This window comes from Anolis sagrei, chromosome 12 (genome assembly GCF_037176765.1).
Source record: "Anolis sagrei isolate rAnoSag1 chromosome 12, rAnoSag1.mat, whole genome shotgun sequence".
Classification (NCBI taxonomy): Eukaryota; Metazoa; Chordata; class Lepidosauria; order Squamata; family Dactyloidae; genus Anolis; species Anolis sagrei.
Genome location: NC_090032.1, coordinates 9,190,681 through 9,216,833, shown reverse-complemented (window position 1 = coordinate 9,216,833; position 26,153 = coordinate 9,190,681). Strand labels below are relative to the sequence as shown.

At 45.5% G+C, this 26,153-nt stretch overlaps 1 protein-coding gene across 1 annotated transcript; it reads left to right on the top strand.

The window, feature by feature from the left end:
* CFL1 (cofilin 1) lies at positions 1-26,153 on the top strand. Its single transcript, XM_060758172.2, has 4 exons — positions 1-182; positions 15,589-15,896; positions 22,932-23,008; positions 25,267-26,153. The coding sequence occupies exons 1-4, from the start codon at positions 180-182 to the stop codon at positions 25,377-25,379; spliced, it is 501 nt and encodes a 166-aa protein (XP_060614155.2). The 5' UTR covers positions 1-179; the 3' UTR covers positions 25,380-26,153.

Sequence of the window (26,153 nt, the reverse complement as noted above, 5' to 3'; positions counted from 1 at the left end):
GCGGAGCCGGGCGGGGCAGCAGTTCCTTTTCGGGCCTCGCTTGACGCGCAGACGGGCTCGGAGCCGCCGCCGAGGAAGACGCAGGAGCCCCCTTCGCCGCCGGAGCCACCCCCAAGGCCCAGAGCAGCCTCCAGCACCCGCCGACAGTTCCTCGCCCAGCCTGCTTGACTTCCAGCGCCATGGTAAGGCTTGCGGCTCCTCCTCGCCGCCCCCCTGCCTCGCCGCCCGGCCGCCATCTTGTCACCCGGCCGCCATTTTGTGGGGGACTCGTGGGGGATGGAGCCTCGGGAAGGCCGCCTTTGGCGCCCCCTCACGCCCCCGCCACTGAGAAGCCACGCTCCCCCTCTTCTGGGCCTATAAGGGTCCCTGCTGAAGCCCAGCCCCTCTTGAGTTGCTCTAGAAGCACTCTCTTCTGACATTTCGCCCACGTCTATGGCAGGCATCCTCTGAGGTTGTGGGGTCTGTTGGAAACCTGCCATTGAGAAGCTTTGCTCCCCCTCTTCTGGGCCTGTGAGGGTCCCTGCTGAAGCCCAGCCCCTCTTGAGTTGCTCCAGAAGCACTCTCTTCTGACATTTCGCCCACGTCTATGGGAGGCATCCTCTGAGGTTGTGGGGCCTGTTGGAAACCTGCCATTGAGAAGCTTTGCTTCCCCTCTTCTGGGCCTGTGAGGGTTCCTGCTGAAGCCCAGTCCCTCTTGGGTTGCTCCAGAAGCACTCTCTCCTGACGTTTCGCCCACGTCTATGGCAGGCATCCTCTGAGGTTGTGGGGTCTGTTGGAAACTAGGCAGGTGAGGTTCCATATATCTGGAAATGCTGGGCCACTCTTGACAACAAAGAAAAGCCATTAATCTCCATGTGGACAGTGTCAACAGAAAGGAGGAAATGATGGAAATGAGCAAAATTTGGCAACTTCATTAACAAAAGAATAACACCAAAAACAAAACAGCAGATTTTCAGACAGGAAACGATCCTTGGTCAGCTTGATTAGCATTGAATAGCCTTGCAGCTTCCAAGCCTGGCTGCTTCCTGCCTTAGGGAATCCTGTGGTGGGAGGGTACCAGTATTTCAAAAAAACCCTCTCAAACTAAGGCCCGGGGGCCAGATATGGCCCTCTAAAGTCACCTTCTTTGGAAGCTTTTAAACAGAGGCTGGATGGCCATCTGTCGGGGCCGCTTTGAATGCAATATTCCTGCTTCTTGGCAGAATGGGGTTGGACTGGATGGCCCACGAGGTCTCTTCCAACTCTAGGATTCCATGATTCAACTATATGATTCTGTGATACCCGGCCCTCACTCAGGGTGAATCTAAGTCTGAAATGGCTTGAAAGCACACAACAACAACAATCCTATTGTCGAAGGCTTTCATGGCCTCGGAGGTTGTGGGGTCTGTTGGAAGCTAGGCAAGTGGGGTTGATATATCTGTGGAATAATGTCCAGGGTGCGAGAAAGAACTCTTGTCTGCTGGAGGCAAGTGTGGCCAGCTTGATTACCATTTGACAGCCTTGTAGCTCAAAAGCCTGGCTGCTTGAGGCAAGTGTGAATCTTGTAATTGGCCAGCTTGATAGCCTTGCAGCTCAAAAGCCTGTCTGCTTCCTGCCAAGGGGAATCCTCTGTTTTGGAGGTGTTAGCTGGCCCCGATTGTTTAACATCTGGAGAAAGAACTCTTGTCTGTTTGAGGTAGGTGTGAATGTTCCAGTTGTTGTTCATTCGTCCAGTCGTCTCCGACTCTTCGTGACCTCATGGACCAGCCCACGCCAGAGCTCCCTGTCGGCCGTCACCACCCCCAGCCGTGTCGTGGCGCTGGAGCTTGAGCACCTCAATGATGTCATGAGCGAAACCGTGAAGGGCCACCCAAGACGGGACGGTCATGGCAGAGAGGTCAGACCAAGCGTGATCCCTGGGGAAGGCAATGGCAAACCACCCCAGTATCCTTGCCAAGAAAACTATATGTTCCAGTTAGCCACCTTGATTAGCATTTAATGGCCTAGCAGTGTTAAAGGTCTGGCTTTTACTGCCTGGGGGAATCCTTTGTTGGGATAGTAAGAAGCCAGATCTTCCAAACTGCTAGGCCATTAAATGCTAATCAAGGCAGCCAATTGGAACATTCACACCCACCTCCAACAGACAAGAGTTCTTTCTCCCACCTTAGACAGGAAACACTGGACAACTCTTGACAACCAGACTACAAAGAGAAGCCATTAATCTCCATGTGGACAAGTGTCAACAGAAAGGAGGAAATGATAAAAACGAACAAAATTAGGCATCTTGTATTAAAACAACGTCATTAACAAAAGAATAACACCAAAAATAAAACAAAACTGAGGATTTCCAGTCAGGAAACGATCAGGGCCATGGGTCAGCTTGATTAGCATTGAATAGCCTTGCAGCTTCAAAGCCTGGCTGCTTCCTGCCTTAGGGAATCCTGTGGTGGGAGGGTACCAATATTTCAAAAAAACCCTCTCAAACTAAGGCCCGGGGGGGGGGGGGCAGATATGGCCCTCTAAAGTCACCTTCTTTGGAAACTTTTAAACAGAGGCTGGATGGCCATCTGTCGGGACCGCTTTGAATGCAATATTCCTGCTTCTTAGTAGGGGGTTGGACTGGATGGCCCACGAGGTCTCTTCCAACTATATGATTCTATGATTCAACTATATGATTCTATGATACCCGGCCCTCACTCAGGTCAATCTAAGTCTGAAATTGCTTGAAAGCACACAACAACAACAATCCTATTGTCGGAAGGCTTTCATGGCCGAAATCACTGGGTTGTTGTAGGTTTTTTCGGGTTGTATGGCCATTGTCTAGAGGCATTCTCTCCTGACATTTTGCCTGCATCTGTGGCAAGCATCCTCAGAGATAGTGAGGTCTGTTGGAGTTTTAAAAAATGGTTTATATATCTGTGGAATGACCAGGGTGAGACAAAGGACTCTTGTCTGCTGGAACTAGGTGTGAATGTTTCAACTGACCACCTTGATTAGCATACAATGGCCTGACAGCGAGGTCTCTACCTCTGAGCATGCTTGCCATAGATGCAGGCGAAACGTCAGGAGAGAATGCCTCTAGACCATGGCCATACAGCCCAAAAAAAACTACAACAACCCAACAACAATCCTATCTCATCAGCCGAAAGCAGACCCACACTTCCCATAGAAATACTAATAAGTTTATATTTGTTAAAATTATTCATTTTAATTATTGTATTGTTTTTAAGCGTGTGTTTGCACTACAAATAAAATGTATGCAGTGCGCATAGAAATTCATTCATTCATATATATATCTCGGAGGAGGTCGTAGAGGATGGACCGGTGGAGACAGGCCTTCTGAGAAACGGGTTGGGGGGGGGGGCAACATGAGGACACATTGTGGGAGAGACGGAGGCACCTTCTTTGGAAGCTTTTAAACAGGCTGGATGGCCATCTGTCGGGGCTGCTTTGACTGCAATATTCCTGCTTCTTGGCAGGGGGTTGGACTGGATGACCCACGAGGTCTCTTCCAACTATAGGATTCTATGAGACAACAGGAAAGAAATATATAGTTGCTCTCCAAAGGCGCATTGGAAGAGTCAAGTTCATAGATCCTTCTTGAAGGCTGCTAGGGTGAGGGCTTGCCTAATCTCACTAGGTAGCGAGTTCCACAGCCTGGGGGCTACAGCGGAGAAGGCTCTTGCCCTTGTTCCCACACGTTTCCCAAAAGTTGTGCCTATGATGGAGGAAGGGGTGAAAGAAGGCCTCCCCCAAGGATCGAAGGGATTGTGCAGGTTGTAGTAGGAGATGATAATGGGGGAATTCCAGACAGGAAACGATCGAGGCCAGCTAACACCTCCCAACAAAGGATTCTTCCAGGCAGGAAGCAGCCAGACTTTATTTATTTATTTTGCACATTTCTACCCCGCCCTTTTCAACCCCCGAGGGGGGACTCTGGGCGGCTTACAAAAGGCACAATTCGATGCCAACAACCACAATAAAATAAAACATGTATCAAAAGCAATCATAAACAATTAAAACAATCAAGTTATATATCACAATGAATAAAACCAATCTAATGTTCATCGTTCGCCAGCTCAGAATCCAGAAATTCATTCCACATTGTCAAATCCTATCAATTCTAGTCCTTTGTCTATCTGCCTGGTCCCATATCCATGTTTTTAGTTTCCTTCCGAAAGAGAGTAGGGATGTCGATGATCTGATTTCCCCGGGAAGGGAATTCCACAGGCGAGGGGCCACCACCGAGAAGGCCCTGCTCCTCGTCCCCACCAATTTCACTTGTGATAGAGGTGGGGCCGAGAGCAGGGCCTCCCCAAAAGATCTTAAACTCCAAGGCGGGACATAGAAGGAGATGCGTTCGGACAGATACGCTGGGCCGGAGCCGTATAGGGTTTTGTAGGTTAAAATCAGCACTTTGAAGTTGCAAGGCCATGCAGTGCTAATCAAAGACATTCACACTTGCCGCCAACAGACAAGAGTTTTTTTTACCACATTTTTTATACATTCTACAGATGTATAAACCCCACTTGCCTAGTTTCCAACAGACCTCACAACCTCTGAGGATGCTTGCCATAGATGTGGGAGAAACGTCAGGAGAGAATGCTTCTGGAATATACAACCCAGAAAACTCACAACCTCAGGGATGCCTGGTATAGATGTGGCCAAACATAGGGAGAGAATGCTTTTGGAACATAGCCATACCGTCCGGAAAACTCACAGCAACCCAGTGATTCTGGCCATAAAAGCCTTGGACAACACACCAGTCTCTCATGTTTGCCGAGACTCAAGAGCGCAACTGCCCTACTTTCTTCTCCTTGGTTCTGCTTCTTTAAGAATGAAGAAAGGGACCCAGGAGCCCTGCCTTGTGCTACTTCCACTCCTTGCTCTTTCCTCAATCTAGATTGAGGGGAATGGGGGATATAAATAATACATATTATTATAAAGGAACCACTGTGATGCCCTAATTTCTTCTCCTCCGTTCTGTCTCTCCTGTTTTCCCTTTGAAGAATTAAGAAAGGGACCTAATTTATTGATTGACAACATTTCTACCCTGCTATTCTCACCGCGGCTTTGCACACAGGCAACAATTCGATGCCTCAAAACACAATGTACACTTAAATATTAAAATATAATTAAAAAGTACGCTAAAACATTTTTTAAAAATACATTCAGAGTTATACACGCAATCCACGAGAGTAATGATAATCCCCATTCTTTTCTGAAATTCTATCCTAGTTATATTTCACCTGTTCTTGCCCAGCATTATTTTTAAAATTTGAATTCCTACATTTGGCCCAGCCATCGGTTTTTTAAATGTTACTAGCCGTCCCCTGCCACGCGTTGCTGTGGCCCACTCTGGTGGTCATAGGGGTTCTGTATGGGAGGTTTGGCCCAATTCTATCATTGGTGGAGTTCAGAAAGCTCTGTGATTGTAGGTGAACTATAAATCCCGGCAACTACAACTCCCAAATCCATCATTGTTTGAGTCCAAAGTGCTCTCTGGATGTAGGTGAACTACAACTCTCAAAGTCAATGCCCACCAAACCCTTCTAGTATTTTCTGTTATTCATAGGAGTTCTGTGTCCCAAGATTGGTTCAGTTCCATCATTGGTGGAGTTCAGAATGCTCTGTGATTGTAGGTGAACTATAAATCCCAGCAACTACAACTCCCAAATGTTAAGATTCTATTTTCCCCAAACTCCACCAGTGTTCACATTTGGGCATATTGAGTATTCGTGTAGAGTTTGGTCCAGATCCATCCTTGTTTGAGTCCACAGTGATCTCTGGATGTAGGTGAACTACAACTCCAAAATCAAAGGACACTGCCCATCAAACCCTTCCAGTCTTTTCTGTTGGTCATGGGAGTTCTGTGTGCCAAGTTTGGTTCAATTCCATCATTGGTGGAGTTCAGAATGCTCTGTTGATTGTAGGTGAACTATAAATCCCAGCAACTACAACTCCCTAATGTTAAGATTCTATTTTCCCCAAACTCCACCAGTGTTCACATTTGGGCATATTGAGTATTCGTGTAGAGTTTGGTCCAGATCCATCCTTGTTTGAGTCCACAGTGATCTCTGTATGTAGGTGAACTACAACTCCAAAATCAAGGGACACTGCCCATGAAACCCTTCCAGTATTTTCAGTTGGTCAGGGGAGAACTGTGTGCCAAGTTTCGTTCAATTCCATCGTTGGTGGAATTCAGAATGCTCTTTGATTGTAGGTGAACTATAAGTCCCAGCAACTACAACTCCCAAATGACAAAATCAATTTTTCTGAGTGAAGGACATACATTGGGTTGTTAGGTGTCTTGTGTCCAAATTTGGTGTCAATTCGCCCAGTGGTTTTTGAGTTCTGTCAATCCCACAAACGAGCATGACATTTTTATTTATATAGATTGTGATATTGTTGATGTTTACTGCTTATTTTTTTGTTTATGAGTTTTATTTTATTGTTTTGTATTACTGTTGCTGTTTTTTTGCTGATGTATTGTGGGCTCGGCCTCATGTAAGCCGCACCGAGTCCCTTGGGAGATGGTAGCGGGGTATAAATAAAGTTTCATTATTATTATTATTATTATTAGTAGTAGTAGTAGTAGTAGTAATCCAGGCTGTTCCAATGGTCATTGCACATTGTTCCAAGTCTATCTATTGCACGAGTTTGGTCCCAAAGCCACGTTTTCACTCTATTGCAGAAGGTCAGAAGGGAGGGGGTTGATCTAACATTGCTGGGGAGGGAGTTCCACAACTGAGGGGCCACTACTGAGAAGGACCTGTCTCTCCTCCCGTCCAATCACACTTGCGAGGGAGGTGAGACCGAGAGCAGGGCCTCCCCAGATTATCTTAAACTCCGCTGTGGCTACTTCCACCCCAAAGAAGACTCTCCTATTAGTATTGTCCTTCCTTTCCTATCTGAAGATGTAGATGGAGGGGGATTGAAGGCCATAGAGGCCAGTTGCGTGTAAGGCGTGTGTTTAGTGCATATAGTGCAGGAAATTGCAGCACAAGGGGCCCTTCCATACAGCCATGTAACCCAGAATACTGATAATCCACAATATCCACTTTGAACTGGGGTATCTGAGTCCACACTGCCATATAACCCAGTTCAGTGTGGATTTTATGCACCTGTGTAGAAGGGACCTTAGTCTCTCTGTTGACCCCCAGGTTGAAGGCATTGGTCTGGTCCTCTCCCTCTTCGGGGATGATTATTATTTAATTACATTATCAATTATGATGTATTATTAATAGTATTTACATATAGAATCATACAGTTGGAAGAGACCTCATGGGCCATCCAGTCCAACCCCATTCTGCCAAGAAGCAGGAATATTGCATTCAAATCACCCCTGACAGATGGCCATCCAGCCTCTGTTTAAAAGCTTCCAAAGAAGGAGCCTCCACCACACTCTGGGGCAGAGAGTTCCACTGCTGAACGGCTCTCACAGTCAGGAAGTTCTTCCTCATGTTCAGATGAATCTTCTTTCTTATAGTTTGAAGCTTTGGTTAGACCACACCTGGAATATTGTGTCCAATTCTGGGCACCACAATTCAAGAGAGATATTGACAAGCTGGAATGTGTCCAGAGGAGAGCGACTAAAATGATCAAGGGTCTGGAAGACAAGCCCTATGCGGAGTGGCTTAAGGAGCTGGGCATGTTTACCCTGAAGAAGAGAAGGCTGAGAGGGGATATGATAGCCATGCATAAATATGTGAGAGGAAGCCACAGGGAGGCGGGAGCAAGCTTGTTTTCTGCTTCCCTGGAGACTAGGTCGCGGAACAATGGCTTCAAACTACAAGAGAGGAGATTCCATCTGAACATGAGGAAGAATTTCCTGACTGTGAGAGCCGTTCAGCAGTGGAACTCTCTTCTTTGGAGTTCAGCAGTGGAACTCTCTGCCCCGGAGTGCGGTGGAGGCTCCTTCTTTGGAAGCTTTTAAACAGAGGCTGGATGGCCATCTGTCAGGGGTGATTTGGATGCAATATTCCTGCTTCTTGGCAGATTGGGGTTGGACTGGATGGCCTATGAGGTCTCTTCCAACTCTTTGATTCTATGATTCTATGAAGCCATTGTTTCGTGCCCTAGTCTCCAGGGAAGCAGAAAACAAGCTGGCTCCCTCTCACGTATTTATACATGGCTATCATATCTCCTCTCAGGCTAAATATGCCCAGCTCCTTAAGCCGCTCCTCATAGGGCTTGTTCTCCAGACCCTTGATCATTTGAGTCGCCCTCCTCTGGACACATTCCTTTGTTTATGTATTAATTGAGAAACAAAGCAGTTCACAACGTTTTTAAAAGTGTAATTTAATCATAACTAGGGAAAGACCATAAGGGCCATTCCAGCTAACCTTCCTCTGCTAGGCAGGAACGCACAAAGCATTCCTGACAGATGGCCATCCAGACCTTGCTTCAGAGAGAAACTCTCAATTTTGAGGCAGTATATTCCTTCGCTGATGCAAATATTTGAAATAAAAACTGTTAAAATAATCAAATATCCTATAGCACCCTCCTGGCTCGCTCTTACGGTTCCCTAAATGTTGGTTTCCCCAAAATATGATCCTTCTCTCCCAGGGTTGGGGTTTCTCCATCCTTCCTGGCAGCTGTTTGACAGTCTGTACCTTAAGCTGCTCTGAATAAGTGCTTCCCATTGTTACCCAGGGAGTCTCCCGTGCTATTCCTCATATTCATTGCCGCCCTGAACTTTTGTCTTTCGCTCTTTGCCTCATCTAGAAACGCCTTCGGCTTAGCCGAACGCGAATCCGCAAAGCTAGGTTTCCTTTGGAGCGATGGAACAGCTGAGCCTCTGTGCCCCTCTCCAAAGAAAAGCTGCGCTCTCCCAGCTTCTGCTACTGACAATAGATCTCTTATCCGCCTCCCCCTCTCCGCCTCCATCCTTTAACCTCCTCTTTCTTTCTCTCTCTTTCTCCCCTCCCTTCCGCCCAGCCCCATGTGGCACAATTCAACTTCCTTTTCGGGAGCGCCTCCTTCCATTCTGGTGGCTTAAGGGCACCTGCTCCTCTCTCATTTTCTCCAGGAAGCTGATATTATATTCCAGGCATCTTTGCTCCTGGCATGAGATCAGGGGACTAGATTTCTTAGCTCCGTAATTTCCAGTTTTCAGAGGTTATACCACCCAAGAGGGTGCCAGATCTGTTTTTCATCCCAAAAGAGAAGGAGCTACTCTTCCAGTTCCATCTCACTTGTTCTCTCCTCCCAGGATCTTAGAATCCAAGAGTTGGAAGAGACCTCATGGGCCATCCAGTCCAACCCCCTGCCAAGAAGCAGGAATATTGCATTCAAATCACCCCTGACAGATGGCCATCCAGCCTCTGCTTAAAAGCTTCCAAAGAAGGAGCCTCCACCACGCTCTGGGGCAGAGAGTTCCACTGCTGAACGGCTCTCACAGTCAGGAAGTTCCTCATATTTTCTCTTGTAGTTTGAAGCCATTGTTCCGCGTCCTAGTCTCCAGGGAAGCAGAAAACAAGCTTGCTCCCTCCTCCCTGTGCCTTCCTCTCACATATTTATACATTGGCTATCATATCTCCTCTCAGCCTTCTCTTCCTCAGGCTAAACATGCCCAGCTCCTTAAGCTGCTCCTCATAGGGCTTGTTCTCCACACTCTTGATCATTTTAGTTGCCCTCCTCTGGACACATTCTAGCTTGTCAATATCTCTCTTGAATTGTGGTGCCCAGAATTGGACACAATATTCCAGGTGTGGTCTAACCAAAGCAGAATAGAGGGGTAGCATGACTTCCCTGGACCTAAGCACTATGCTCCTCTTGATACAGGCCAAAATCCCATTGGCTTTTTTTGCCGCCACATCACATTGTTGGCTCATGTTTAACTTGTTGTCCACGAGGACTCCAAGATCTTTTTCACACGTCCTGCTCTCGAGCCAGGCATCGTCCCCCATTCTGTATCTTTGCTTTTCGTTTTTTCTGCCTAAGTGGAGTATCTTGCATTTGTCCCCGTTGAACTTCATTTTGTTAGTTTTGGCCAATCATCTCTCTAATCTGTCAAGAATCCTGCTCCTGTCCTCTGGAGTATTGGCTATCTCTCCCAATTTGGTGACCAGATGTCTTAGCTCCATAATTTACAGTTTTTAGAGGTTATACCACCCAAGAGGGTGCCAGATCCGTTTTTCATCCCAAAAGAGAAGGAGTTCCTCTTCCAGTTCCATCTCACTTGGAGCTTGTGTTGTCAAAGGCTTTCATGGCTGGAATCACTGGGTTGCTGTGAGTTTTTCCAGGCTGTATGGCCACATTCCAGAAGAATTCTCTTCTGACGCAACCTCTGAGGATGCCTGCCATAGATTTGGGTGAAACGTCAGGAGAGAATGCTTCTGGAACATAGCTACACAGCCCGAAAAACTCAACAGTAACCCAACTTTTGACTTGGCTTTGAGGTTGATTGCTTTCAGGTTGGACAGGTACCTTTGATTGTGTAATCATTATTTGACGTAGTCCTTGTAAAACGTTTAATAAGGCCACTTCAGATGACACAACACGGGCATCAAGATCAGAGTCACCACTGAGCAGATTGGGAGAGACAGATTAGATCCTGTGCTTCCATTGTTTGCACTTGGAAGACATCACAGTCTTCCTGCTCTCCATAAAAAACCAAAATCTGTGATTACCATGAACACCAAATTTGGCAACAAAATGTCTCACTACATAAGGAGTGAATCACTCAAAAAAATATGATTTTGTCATTTGGGAGTTGTAGTTGCTGGGATTTATAGTTCACCTATAATCAAAGAACAGTCTGAACTCCAGCAACGATGGAATTGAACCAAACTTGGCACACAGGCCTCCCATGACCAACAGAAAACACTAGCAGCGTTTAATCTTGAGTTTGGGAGTTGTAGTACCCCAACATCCAGAGAGCACTGTGGACTCAAACAATGATGGATCTAGACCAAACCTTTTCTGCCTAAGTGGAGTATCTTGCATTTGTCCCCGTTGAACTTCATTTTGTTAATTTTGGCCAGTCATCTCTCTAATCTGTCAAGAATCCATATGCCCAAATATGAACACAGATGGAGTTTGGGGGAAGTAGACCTTGGCATTTGAGAGTTGTAGTTACTGGGATTTATAGTTCACCTACAATCAAAGAGCATTCTGAATGAACCCCACGAATGACAGAACTGGGGCAACCTTCCTACACAGAACCCCCATGACCAACAGAAAATGCTTAAGGCCATCCAGTCCAACTCCCTTCACCAGGGCAAGAAAACATAATCAAAGCCTTCCTGACAGAGAGCCATCAAGCCATAGATATAGATAGATATATATGATTCACACACACACAGATAAAGTAAAGATTTGAAAGGGACTCCTAAAGATGGACAATTACATGTTGCATTTTCCAGAGTAGACAAACCAGAAAATCTTTTACCATCCTTGTGGGAGGCTTTTCTCATGCCCCCGCATGGGGAGCTGGAGCTGACAGAGGGAGCTCTCCCCAGATTTGAACTGCTGACCTGTCGATCAGCAGTCCTGTCGGCACAAGGGTTTGACCCATATCCCTACCGGAGGCTCCCAATCTATATAAATAAAAATGTAATGTTCGTTTGTGATACCATCAGAACTCAAAAACCACTGGGGCAATTGGCACCAAATTTGGACACAAGACACCTAACAACCCAACGTATGTCCTTCACTCAAAAAAATTGATTTTGTCATTTGGGACTTGTAGTTTCTGGGATTTATAGTTCACCTACAATCAAAGAGCATTCTGAACCCCTCCAATGATAGAATTGGGCCAAACTTTCCACACAGAACTCCCATGACCAACAGAAAACCCTGGAAGGGTTTGGTGGGCAGTGTCCTTTGGTTTTGGAGTTGTAGTTCACCTACATCCAGAGATCCCTGTGGACTCAAACAATGATGGATCTGGACCAAACTCTACACAAATACTCAATATGCCCAGATGTGAACACTGGTGGAGTTTGGGGAAAATAGACCTTGACATTTGGGAGTTGTTGTTGCTGGGATTTATAGTTCACCTACAATCACAGAGCATTCTGAAACCCACCAACGATAGAATTGGACCAAACCTCTCACACAGAACCCCCATGTGGGCCACAGCAACACGTGGCAAGGAACGGCTAGTATTTACATAAAACTAATTTAAGATAAGTCTGTCCAACTCTGATTAAACCATTATTCTAACCTTCTTCAATGTGAATGTGCTCACGCGTCCTTCCAATAATAAAGAAAAATAATGTAATAAAAATAATAGATAATGTAATAATAACAGTAATAATAGAGTAAAATATTAAGTCTAATAAAATAAAATAATAATAATAAAGAGGGTAATTAATATAATAATATATATAATTATAGAGTAAAATAATACATGTTATAATAATAGAGTAAAATAATAAATGTAATGTTCGTTTGTGGGATTCACAGAACTCAAAAACCACTGGACGAATTGACACCAAATTTGGACACAAGACACCTAACAACCCAATCTATGTCCTTCACAAAAAATAATAAATGATTTTGTCATTTGGGAGTTGTAGTTGCTGGGATTTATAATTCACCTACAATCAAAGAGCATTCTGAACCCCACCAACGATGGAATTGAACCAAACTTGGCACACGGTTCTCCCATGACCAACAGAAAATACTGGAAGGCTTTGGTGGGCAGTGTCCTTTGGTTTTGGAGTTGTAGTTCACCTACATCCAGAGATCATTGTGGATTCAAACAATGATGGATCTGGACCAAACTCTACAAGAATACTCAATACGCACAAATGTGAACACTGGTAGAGTTTGGGGATTTTGTCATTTGGGAGTTGTAGTTGCTGGGATTTACAGTTCACCTACAATCACAGAGCATTCTGAACTCCATCAATGAGGGAATTGAGCCAAACTTGGTACACAGAACTCCCATGACCAACAGAAAATACTGGAAGGGTTTGGTGGGCGTTGACCTTGAGTTTGTGAGTTGTAGTTCACCTACATCTGGAGAGCACTGTGGACTCAATGATGGATCTGTACTAAACTTGGCACAAGCACTCAATGCACCCAAATATGAACACACAGAACCCCCATGTGGGCGTGACAGGGGACGGCTAGTAACAGTAATAAATAGAGTAAAATAATAAATGTAATGAAATAATAATAATAACAGAGTAAAATAATAAATAAGCCAAAAAAGGGCTAAAACTCTGCTTATACTTGAGTATATATGGTATATATTGGAGTCCAAAATGGAAGCAGATCTGATTGTGGATCATTAATCTGCAGAACTCTGTTGCTCGGTGCTTTCAAGTAATTTCCAACTTAATGGCAACTCTTTCTCGGGTTTTTCTGGGCCTTAGAGTGCAACTTGCCCAAGTCAACCAGTGTGTTTCTATGGAGGAGTGAGGAAATCCTTGTTTCCATCACTGCCTAACCAGAGGTCCATTTTTTCATATCCTGGAGCAACACTTAGCTATTGCTGCCTGAAACACAGAGATGACTGCACCTCAGGCAGAAAACCTTTAGCCTTAATAACTTTGCTTACTTAGTCGCTCTGCTTAAAACCTTGATGATTCTTTAAGAACTCGAGATGGTGTACATATTATTGTCCCTCCAATTTGAGCTTGACAAACAGTCACATGAGGCCAAAAATGACCTAAACTGGGTTTCAGAACTCTATGGTGAGGAGTAGAGCCTGGCGGTCTAACCTGTCTAATCTGGAAGCCCTCGTTGCATTTTAATAATGATAATAATGATAATAATAATGATAATAATAATAATAATAATAATTTTATTTTTCCTCTGCGTGGTCCCTGTGAAATGCACACATAATGGGTTTTGTACATATGATGTGTGGATTTTGCAGGTGACCACTGGAGGAAATGGTTATAGGTAAGCAACCCATACTTCCTCTGCGTGGTCCCTGTGAAATGCTCACATATGGGTCTCCTGTATTATCTATATAACTACAAATGTAATGTTCATTTGTGGGATTAACAGAACTCAAAAACCACTGGGAGAATTGATACCAAATTTGGACACCTTACACCTAACAATCCAATTTATGTCCTCCACTCAAAAAAACCCCCAAAGAAACAGCAGAAACCCCAAAAATCCACACAAGGGAAGAGCGGCCGTTACAGCATTGAGAGCGAAGCGCGTGCGCATTCACGACCATACAAACAGAACTGGCACAGCAATCGACAGGGAGCTTCCTCATGGCAGCATGACCCCTTCCTCTTCACCTTCCTCCTTGCCTGCTGTGGCGATGGAGGAAAGGGAGAAAGGAAGAAGGGAGGAAAGAAAGAAAGAAGGAAGCATGGGAAAGAGGGGAGAGTGCGCCTTGCACAGCCTGGGGGATAGAGAGAGAAAGAGAGGCAACCTCCTCTCTTCCCTCCTCTTGGCTCTTCCCGTTGTCTTTGCAAAGGTGGGCACTTCCAAGGCTTCCAGCCCCCCACCAAGCTTCTGAGGCAGGAGAGAGTCTGAAGGGAGACCCACAGAGAGGATGAAGAAGAAGAGGAGGAGGAGGAGGCAGAAGCACAGACAGCAGTAGCAGTGGACCCCAGGCTCAGAGCCCATCACAGCCATTTCCATTGCAACTTGGTGGGGATGGTGAAGCCAAGCAAAGCAGGGGGAGCCAGGAGTTGGGGGGGGGGGGACAGAGCCCGACCAATGAGGGGGGTCTGCCCCTGTCAGGGAGGGAGGACAGTTGGGAAGGTAGCGTAGGATATCTATAGTCCCACAATTTGTTCACGAAACAAAACACACAATAGCATAGCCACACTCTGTGTGTGTGTATAGGTTAAAGCTAAAGGTTTCCCCCTGACATTAAATCCAGTCATATCCAACTCTCTGGGACTCTGGTGCTCATCTCCATTTTTAGCTGAAGAGCCGGCGTTGTCCATAGACACCTCCAAAGTCATGACTGCATGGAGCGCCCTTACCTTCCTGCCAGAGTGGTACCTATTGCTCTACTCACATTTACATGTTTTTGAGCTGCTATATGAATTGAAAACCATTCTATCTATCTATCTTTTACAACTTGGCAACATACACATGTTGGCAGACCAACAGTGAGTGTGTATGGGTGTGTGGAGTTGTGAAAATATAGTGGAATTAATGCACATGCAAGATCATCCCCTCAATAACCCCTCAAGACATGCACTCCAGCAGAGCCACTTATTTCCTGTGTGTATTTGAGGGGAGAGTTGAGGAAATATAGTAAAATTAACATCCATGTAGGCATTCTCCACAACTTCCTTTCAACATAGACATTACCATATTATCCACACCCATATGTGTATGCGTGTGTGTGCATGCACTACATCTTCCTCCAAAGAAAGAAGGAGACAAAGAACACGGGAAGGTTGGCCACAGCAACGCGTGGCGGGTACAGTTAGTAAGTACATAAAAGTACATAAAATAATACAATGACGTCCACATAAACAACCACATAGAACCTATGTTAAGTTTTCTAATTGACTTGAACATCTATTTTGGCATCATTCGCTAGCTTTGCGCTCTGCTGTTATGAGTGAAAGATTCTTTTCTCCCTCCTCTGCACCATGAATGCCCTCATTGTGACTGCGTTTGACCCCCTTTCCTTCACGTCTGTCTTCTCTCTCTTCCTCCCATCAGGCATCTGGTGTCGCCGTCTCTGATGCAGTCATCAAGGTTTTCAACGAGATGAAGGTGCGCAAAGCTTCCAGCCCGGAGGAAGTGAAGAAGCGCAAGAAGGCTGTCATTTTCTGCCTCAGCGAAGACAAGAAGACGATCATCCTGGAGGAGGGGAAGGAAATCCTCGTGGGGGAAGTGGGCGACACCATCGAAGACCCTTATTTGCATTTCATCAAAATGTTGCCTGAACACGACTGCCGCTACGCCCTCTATGATGCCACCTACGAGACCAAGGAGAGCAAAAAGGAGGACCTTGTCTTCATCTTCTGGTGAGAGCCCTCAAAAACCATCCTAGAATTACAGCCTTCTCATCTTCACCAAACCCATCTCCATGTAGCACCTAATTATAGTGATGCTGATGAATGAAGATGGAATTAAGGTTCTGGCCCATTTGTAGCTCTTGCTTGGTGACCTCTTTCTTTGGTGCGCAAGTATTGTTTACGTCTGAACTGGCCATTTCCTCCACCTCCACCTGAAGCACTCCAGTCTTTTCCTGCTTCTTAGGGCAATTTTGTTCTTCCTGGATTTGCGAGGTTTGGGAACAAAAGCTGTTCCTGCTTGAATGTGGTTCTCTGGGTGTTGAACTGCAATCCCTAGTGCTGGTGGTTAGAGATAATAATGTCTCAACATCGTTTTGTGACCACATATTATCCATCCCAGCCTTTTAGAAGCAAGCAACTGGGCTTTGAAGGTTGATGTGAGTTTTCTGGGCTGCTTGGCCATGTTCCAGAAGCATTCTCTCCTGACATTTCATCCATATCTATGGCAAGCATCCTCAGAGATTGTGCGGTATATTGGAAACTAGGCAAGAGAGATTTATATCTCTCTGGAGCCCCCGGTGGCACAGTGGGTTAAACCCTTGTGCCGGCAGGACTGAAGATCGACAGGTCGCAGGTTCGAATCCGGGGAGAGATAAACCCTTGTGCCGGCAGGACTGAAGATCGACAGGTCGCAGGTTCGAATCTCTCCCCGGATTCGAACCTGCGACCTGTCGATCTTCAGTCCTGCCGGCACAAGGGTTTATCTATGGCTGGATGAGCTCCCTCTATCAGCTCCAGCTCCTCATGCGGGGACAAGAGAGAACCCTTAAACAAGAACCCCTGCCAGAACGATACAATATGCTTGGTGCAATGAGAAAGCTGGGTTAGTACTGTATTAGGAGCCCCCGGTGGCGCAGTGGGTTAAACCCCTGTGCCGGCAGGACTGAAGATCGACAGGTCGCAGGTTCGAATCCGGGGAGAGGCAGATGAGCTCCCTCTATCAGCTCCAGCTCCTCATGCGGGGACATGAGAGAACCCTTAAACAAGAACCCCTGCCAGAATGATACAATATGCTTGGTGCAATGAGAAAGCTGGGTTAGTACTATATTAGGAGCCCCCGGTGGCACAGTGGGTTAAACCCTTGTGCCGGCAGGACTGAAGATCAACAGGTCGCAGGTTCGAATCCAGGGAGAGGTGGATGAGCTCCCTCTATCAGCTCCAGCTCCTCATGCGGGGACACGAGAGAAGCCTCCCACAAGGATAATGAAAACATCAAATCATCCAGGGGTCCCCTGGGCAACGTCCTTGCAGACGGCCAGTTCTCTCATACCAGAAGCGACTTGCAGTTTCTCAAGTCGCTCCTGACACGATTAAAAAAAATATCTCTGGGATGTCTAGAGTAGACAAAAAAAGTGTGACTGCTTCCTGCCTGGGAGAGTCCTTTGTTAGGAGGTGTTAGCTGGTCCTGATTGATTCCTGCCTGGAATTCCTATTTTTGAGTGTTGCTTCCAACAAAGGATTCTCCCAGGCGGTAAGCAGCCAGGCTTTGAAGCTCCAAGGCCATTCATTGCTACTCACACTTATTCCCAACATATAAGAGTTCTTTCTCCCATCCTGAACCTTCCACAAATATATTTATTTATTTATTTATTATTCGAACTTATATGCCGCCACTCCCCTGGGGCTCGGAGCGGCTTACAGAAACGGCTAAAATCTATCACAGTTTTAAAACAATTTAAATATATAACTCCACTTGCCTAGTTTCCGACAGACCTCACATCCTATGAGGATGCCTGCCATAGATGTGGGCGAAACGTCAGGAGGGAATGCTTCTGGAACGTGGCCAGACAGCCTGGAAAAGTCATAGAATCAAAGAGTTGGAAGAGACCTCATGGGCCATCCAGTTCTGCCAAGAAGCAGGAATATTGCATTCAAATCACCCCGACAGATGGCCATCCAGCCTCTGTTTAAAAGCTTCCAAAGAAGGCGCCTCCACCATACTCCAGGGCAGAGAGTTCCACTGCTGAACGGCTCTCACAGTCTTTGCCCAGATGGAATCTCCTTTCTTGTAGTTTGAAGCCATTGTTCCATTGCATCCTAGTCTCCAAGGAAGCAGAAAACAAGCTTGCTCCCTCCTCCCTGTTGCTTCCTTTCACATATTTATACATGGCTCTCATCATATCTCCTCTCAGCCTTCTCTTCTTCAGTCTAAACATGCCCAGCTCCTTAAGCCGCTCCTCATAGGGCTTGTTCTCCAGACCCTTGATCATTTTAGTCGCCCTCCTCTAGACACATTCCAGCTTAGAGTCAATATCTCTCTTGAATTGTGGTGCCCAGAATTGGACACAATATTCCAGGTGTGGTCTAACCAAGGCGGAATACAGGGTGTGGCATTACTTCCCTAGATCTAGACACTATGCCATATCTATGGCAAGCATCCTCAGAGATTGTGAGGTATATTGGAAACTAGGCAAGAGATTTATATCTCTCTGGAATGTCTAGAGTAGACAAAAAAAAAGTGTAACTGCTTCATGCCTGGGAGAGTCCTTTGTTGGGAGGTGTTAGCTGGCCCTGATTGATTCTTGCCTGGAATTCCCATTTTTGAGTGTTGCTTCCAGCAAAGCACCGGGATTGTGGCGCAGCAGGCTGAGTGTCAGCTGCATTAAGATCACTCTGACCAAAAGGTCATGAGTTCGAAGCCAGCCCGGGTTGGAGTGAGTTTCCAACCAATTGTGTAGCCTGTTGTCGACCTTTGCAACCCGAAAGATAGTTGCATCTGTCAAGTAGGAAAATTAGGTACCACCTTAAAGTGTGGGGAGGATACATTAACTAATTTATGAGGCCATAAAAAAGACTCCAGCAAAGCATTCCAGCGGGGAAGCATGCGGGGAATGCGGAAGTATTTCAGAAAAAGTTAAATAGCCTTTGCGTATGTCTGTATATGTTGTATGTCAAAAATTGGCATTCAATGTTTGCCATATATGTGTACACTGTAATCCACCCTGAGTCCCCTGCGGGGTGAGAAGGGCGGAATATAAATGCTGCAAATAAATAAATAAAATTCCCCCAGGCAGTAAGCAGCCAGGCTTTGAAGCTCCAAGGCCATTCAATGCTACTCAAGCTGGCCAATTGCAACATTCACACTTGTTCTCAACATATATGAGTTCTTTCTCCCACCCTGAACCTTCCACAAATATATAACTCCACTTGCCTAGTTTCCAACAGACCTCACATCCTATCAGGATGCCTGCCATAGATGTGGGCGAAACGTCAGGAGGGAATGCTTCTGGAACGTGGCCAGACAGCCTGGAAAGGTCACAGCAACCCAGTGATTCTGGCTCTGAAAGCCTTGATGACAAACTAGGCTTGAATCATGGAGAAGACTCAGGGTTTTTATTCCCTTTCTTATTGAGCTTGGATTCCTTAAGGTGCATGCTTGCTTCATAGGAATCTATATAAATAAACATGTAATGTTTGTGGGATTAACAGAACTCAAAAACCACTGGGCGAATTGACACCAAATTTGGACACAAGACACCTAACAACCCAATGTGTGTCCTTCACTCCAAAAAGTTGATTTTGTCATTTGGGAGTTATAGTTGCTGGGATTTATAGTTCACATACAATCAAAGAGCATTCTAAACTCCGCCAATGATGAAATTGGGCCAAACTTAGCTCAAAGGACTCCCCTGACCAACAGAAAACACCAGAAGGGTTTGGTTGGCATTGACCTTGAGTCTGGGAGGTGTAGTTCACCTACATCCAGAGATCACTGTGGACACAAACAATGATGGATCTGGACCAAATTTGGCACGAATATTCCATATGCCCAAATATGAACACAGATGAAGTTTGGGGGGAAAGAGACCTTGACATTTGGGAGTTGTAGTTGCTGGGATTTATAGTTCACCTACAATCAAAGAGCATTCGGAACCCCACCAATGATGGAATTGAACCAAATTGGCACACAGTTTTCCAATGACCAACAGAAAATACTGGAAGGTGTATTGTCGAAGGCTTTCATGGCTGGAATCACTCAGTTGTTGTGGGTTTTTTCGGGCTATATGGCTATGTTCTAGAGGCATTTCTCCTGACGTTTCGCCTGCATCTATGGCAAGCATCCTCAGAGGTAGTGAGGATGCTTAGAGCAGCTTGTAGGTCTTCTGAATGCGCACAGACTACATTATCACCAGCATATTCAAGCTCTATAACAGATGTTGTTGTGACCTTGGTTTTGGCTTTCAGTCTAGAGGCATTCTCTCCTGAGGATGCTTGCCATAGATGCAGGCGAAATGTCAGGAGAAATGCCTCTAGAACATGGCCATATAGCCCGAAAAAACCCACAAGAACTGAATACTGGAAGGGTTTGGCAGGCAGTGTCCTTTGGTTTTGGAGTTGTAGTTCACCTACATCCAGAGAGCACTGTGGACTCAAACAATGATGGATTTGTACCAAATTTGGCACGAATATTCCATATGCCCAAATATGAACACAGGCGGAGTTTGGAGGAAAGAGACCTTGACATTTGGGAGTTGTAGTTGCTGGGATTTATAGTTCACCTACAATCAAAGAGCATTCTGAACTCCACCAATGATGGAATTGGGCTAAACTTCCTACCCAGAACCCCCATGACCAACAGAAAATACTTAAGGCCATCCAATCCAATTCCCTTCACCAGGGCAAGAAAACACAAAGAAAGCCCTCCTGACAAAGAGCCATCCAGCCATAGATATAGATAGATATGATTCACACACAGAGAGAGATATAGTATGATATATTTGAAAGGGACCCCTAAAGAAGGACAATAATATGTTGCATGTTCCAGAGTAGGCAAACCAGACAATCTCTACTGCCAAAGAAACAACAAGAAATACTAGGTTCTTGTGGGTTTTTTCGGGCTATATGGCCATGTTCTAGAGGCATTTTCTCCTGACGTTTCACCTGCATCTATGGCAAGCATCCTCAGAGGTAGTGAGGTCTGTTGGAATTAGGAAAACGGGTTTATATATCTGTGGAATGACTGTGGTGGGGTAAAGATGGATTGTTGTTTTCCTGTATTGTTGTATTGATGTCCTGATGTTAATTAATTGATATTACTGTTTTAAATGACTAATGATTTTGTACTGTATTGTTGATACTGGTTGTTAACCGCTCTGAGTCGCCATTGGCTGAGAAGAGCGGTATACACGTGAAGCAAATAAATAAATAAATCAGCAGAGAGGAAACAACCAGGCACATCTTAACACCTCTCAACAGAACATTTTCCCAGGCTCAGCCAAGCCTTCAAATGCTAATGAAGGTGGTCAGCTGAAACATTCACACCTAGCTTCAGCAGAGAGGTCTTTGCCCCACCCCAGTCATTCCACAGATATTTAAACCCATTTTCCTATTTCCAGCAGACCTCACTACCTCTGAGGATGCTTGCCATAGATGCAGGCGAAACGTCAGGAGAGAATGCCTGTAGAACATGGCCCTATAGCCCGAAAAAACCCACAAGAACCTAATGATTCCAGCCATGAAAGCCTTCGACAATACAATAAATAAAGAGCTCTTCTCTGCTGAAGCTAGGTGTGAATGTTTCAACTGACCACCTTCATTAGCATTTGAAGGCCTGGCTGAGCCTGGGGGAATCTTTTGTTGAGTGTTTACCCGCAAGGATGAAGACATTACATATATTAGAAACCAACACTTTCTCATTACTTTATTTTCGAGATCACCAGACTGGGCCACAGCAACGCGTGGCAGGGGATGGCTAGTTAGAAATATAGTACTTTTTTTTTGTCATGTCAGGAGTGACTTGAGAAACTGCAAGTCGCTTCGGGTATGAGAGAATTGGCAGTCTGCAAGGACGTTGTCCAGGGGACGCCCGGATGATTTGATGTTTTATCTGGAATATTGTGTCCAATTCTGGGCACCACAATTCAAGAGAGATATTGACAAGCTGGAATGTGTCCAGAGGAGGGCGACTCAAATGGTCAAGGGTCTGGAGAACAAGCCCTATGAGGAGCGGCTTAAGGAGCTAGGCATGTTTAGCCTGAAGAAGAGAAGGCTGAGAGGAGGTATGATAGCCATGTATAAATATGTGAGAGGAAGCCACAGGGAGGAGGGAGCAAGCTTGTTTTCTGCTTCCTTGGAGACTAGGACGCGGAACAATGGCTTCAAACTACAAGAGAGGAGATTCCATCTGAACATGAGGAAGAACTTCCTGACTGTGAGAGCCGTTCAGCAGTGGAACTCTCTGCCCCGGAGTGTGGTGGAGGCTCCTTCTTTGGAAGCTTTTAAGCAGAGGCTGGATGGCCATCTGTCAGGGGTGATTTGAATGCAATATTCCTGCTTCTTGGCAGGGGGTTGGACTGGATGGCCCATGAGGTCTCTTCCAACTCTTTGATTCTATGATTCTATCCTTGTGGGAGGCTTCTCTCATGTCCCCGCATGAGGAGCTGGAGCTGATAGAGGGAGCTCATCCGCCTCTCCCCGGATTCGAACCTGCCACCTGTCGTTCTTCAGTCCTGCCGGCACAGGGGTTTAACCCACTGCGCCACCGGGGGCTCCTAATATAGTACTAACCCAGCTTTCTCATTGCACCAAGCATATTGTATCGTTCTGGCAGGGGTTCTTGTTTAAGGTAAAAGTATGTAAGGTGCTGGAATATTTCCCCTCTCCTCCACATTGCGAATTCTGACGGGAATGGAAAGCAATTGCCCAATACTTGCCTTTGCACATGATGACACAAGAGTACAGGAATAGAACTGCCAGTGATGAATGAGAACTGCAGATGACCCAAGTGCAAGGCATCAAGATGTGCTTCTATGCAAGGAAATGAGTCCCAAACCGGCACAGATTCCCATTAGAATCCCTAGTTGAAAGACTGCGTAGATATCTGTTGCGAAGTACAATTATGGAGGACCTTTAATGCAGTGAAGAGTTCCAACTTAATAAAGGAGATGGAGGGCATCTAACACTTTGAACCAGTAAAAGCATGCATTTAGCTGGCGGAGCTCGTCTGGCCCTTGGTGCTGAACTGTCTGTTTCGTCTTTCCGCAGGGCGCCTGAATGCGCACCCCTGAAGAGCAAAATGATCTACGCCAGTAGTAAGGATGGCATGAAGAAGACATTACCAGGTGAGAGCCAGCATGAGCCCTGGCTTGCTGTCCATGGGGAGGTTGGGTGCCACTTCTTCCATCCTGAGTCTCGCTTCCATTTAATGCAGTCCAAAGCTAGCTTCCGTTTAACTATTTTATTGGGTTGTTGTAGGTTTTTCCGGGCTATATGGCCATGTTCTGGAGGCAATTTTTCTCCTGACGTTTCGCCTGCATCTATGGCAAGCATCCTCAGAAGTAATGAGGTCCTCATTACCTCTGAGGATGCTTGCCATAGATGCAGGCGAAACGTCAGGAGAAAAATTGCCTCTAGAACATGGCCATATAGCCCGGAAAAACCTACAACAACCCATGGATTCCGGCCATGAAAGCCTTCGACAACTATTTTATTTTATTTAAGTAAACATACATTTGCATTAATAGATAGAAAGTATTGCACTGTATGCAACAAAGTGTTGCATACAGTGCAATACTTTCTATCTATTAATGTTCTATAATCATTTATCTGATAATATATTTCTATTAAGGGGTCACAGTCTACTATCGAAATCTATATATATATAAATGCTCTTTGCATAATGAGTACCTTAAAAACAAAAAAACTACAGGGTCAAATGACCCCAAATTTGGCAACAAAACTCACAATCCAAGGAGTGACCATCACTGAAATCCCCCCCCCCACACACACACACACACAAAACACCTTTAAATTCAAAAAAGGAAGAAGACACGCACACACACATGTATGGATGTTGCATCACTGGTTGGTGTGATGTGTATATAGAATTATAATATGTATATTACTATTATATATATTGCTATATAATATATATTATATATATTATTGTTATATAATATATTATATATATATATTGTTATATATACTACTATATAAAAGGGCTGGGCGGTTTCGTTCGTTAATTTTGTAATTCGTTATTAATTCGTATTTAAATTATCTTACGATCCGATATTGAGCCATGCAGAAATAGTGTGAGGAGTAATTAAAAATCGAAACAATTTTTCCAATTTATTTCGTATTGTTTTGTAATTGGTTCGAAATTGTTTCGTAATTATTTCCGTACGTCTGGTGCAAGTTTTATAGTTGTTGTTTGTTTTATCAGTGATAAAAAATAAATTATCACACCAACAGTCAACAACAGGGGGAGACGGAAGCTTCAGAAGTTCCCCCTGTCCCATTTGGAGGGTTTTTTTAGCATATTGCGCAATCGCGTCCGCCATTAACGAATCGATTCGAAATTAACGAAATTTCGTAAATAACGAAATTTTGAAATCTCAAAATTTCGGAAGTATTTAGAATTTGGAAACACTAGCGCCCCCTGGAAACGAATTTAGAAACAATTTTTTCCGAAAGCAGGCCCACACTTCCCATTGAAATACTAATAAATTTATATTTGTTAAAATTGCTCTTCATTTTAATTATTGTATTGTTTTTGTGTGGTTTTTTGCACTACAAATGATATGTGCAGTGTGCATTGGAATTCATTCATTTTTTTTTTCAAATTATAATCTGGCCCCCTAACGGTTTAAGAGACTGTGACCTGGCCCTCTGTTTAAAAAGTTTGAGGACCCCTGGTTTAAAGGGATGGCTTGCTTGCTTTTTTCCTCCCCTGCTATGGATAGTGTCACGGGTCCTGTTCGCAGTGCCCCAGGACAGGAACTTCCTGACTGTGACAGTCGTTCAGCAGTGGAACTCTCTGCCCCGGAGTGTGGTGGAGGCTCCTTCTTTGGAAGCTTTTAAACAGAGGCTGGATGGCCATCTGTCAGGGGTGCTTTGAATGCAATATTCCTGCTTCTTGGCAGAATGGGGTTGGACTGGATGGCCCATGAGGTCTCTTCCAACTCTTTGATTCTATGAAAGGGGAGAGGAGACGGAGTAGCCTTAAATGTCAAAAACTGTTATGCTGCAGAAGAGATGCAAGAGAGCAATCCAGGAAACCAGCTTGAAAGCATCTGGATAAGAATCAAGGGAACTGGGACTCAAAAAGATGTCATTGTAGGCGTATACCAGCGGTTCTCAACCTGGGGGTCGCGACCCCCAAGAGGGTCGTTTGGCCATTTTGGAGGGGTTGGAGGCTTTGCACGAGGCCAGGCCTCACGCAGAGCCACCCTTGCCTGCCTTGCGCTCTCAAAAATAATTTTATGGTTGGGGGTCACCACAACATGAGGAACCATATTTAGGGGGTCATGGTGTTAGAAAGATTGAGAACCACTGGCGTAGACCATCCCAGCCATTCATTTCCTGTGCCTTCCCTTTGCAGGAGTCAAGCACGAGTGGCAAGCGAACTGTATGGAGGAAGTGAAGGACCGCTGCGCCCTGGCAGAGAAGTTGGGCGGCACTTCCGTCATCACCTTGGAGGGCAAGCCCTTGTGAGCCTCCCCTTCCCCACTGTCGTGCCAGCGTCTCCGGAGCTTCCATGTCTAATGACCCTGTGCTACCATTTGGGGTTTTGTGGGTTGGGGTTTCCTTTATAGTTACGTTCCAGTTTTCTACTTTTCTCATCTCTCTCTCCCCCCCCCCCCCCCCCCCCAAATTTCCCTCTGGTGCTCCCTCCTGTTTATAATAATGATAATAATGAAAAATATAGAAGCAGCCGCCCCCAACCTTTGCCGCTGCTGTTGAAACTTGCCAAACCAGCTCCAGCTCCTTCTCTCCTTCCTTTTTCCCAGCCTTCATTCCCAGCCACATTCCTTGGGGGGGGGCTTCCATTCCTCTTTTCCCCCATTGGGACCATCTCCGCTTCCTCCATTCCACTCTTGAGCAGGGATCCGCTCCTGGCCGAGGGCTTGGGCAGGGAGGGCATTTGAGGCTCGGGGGGCTCACACAAGGCCCCCTATTAATTCCAGGATTAGTCTTTATCATTCCCAGTGTGTAAATTTTTTTTTATCGGTTCCTCCCCCGTATGTGTGTTTTTGGAAAAAACCATGTGGAATGGCAGCTGTGTTCTGGCCCCTCCCCTTCCCCGACCCCCCCTCCCCTTTAACTGCCGTAGTGGCTTTGTGCTTGTCTGTAATAACTGTGTATAAATGAAATATTGTGGAGAAAGCTGCGCCCATCTCAGTATCAGGGGTGGAATTAACAGCAACAACAATGAATCATAAATAATGGAAGCAGCACCAATGACCTTCAATAAAAAAAATAATGCTA

What these genes read in the sequence shown, in the direction of transcription:
- CFL1 (XM_060758172.2), top strand. An exon ending in GACCTTGTCTTCATCTTCTG is followed by an intron (nt 15,897 to 22,931) that starts GTGAGAGCCCTC and finishes GTCTTTCCGCAG; the next exon opens with GGCGCCTGAATGCGCACCCC. An exon ending in CATGAAGAAGACATTACCAG is followed by an intron (nt 23,009 to 25,266) that starts GTGAGAGCCAGC and finishes TTCCCTTTGCAG; the next exon opens with GAGTCAAGCACGAGTGGCAA.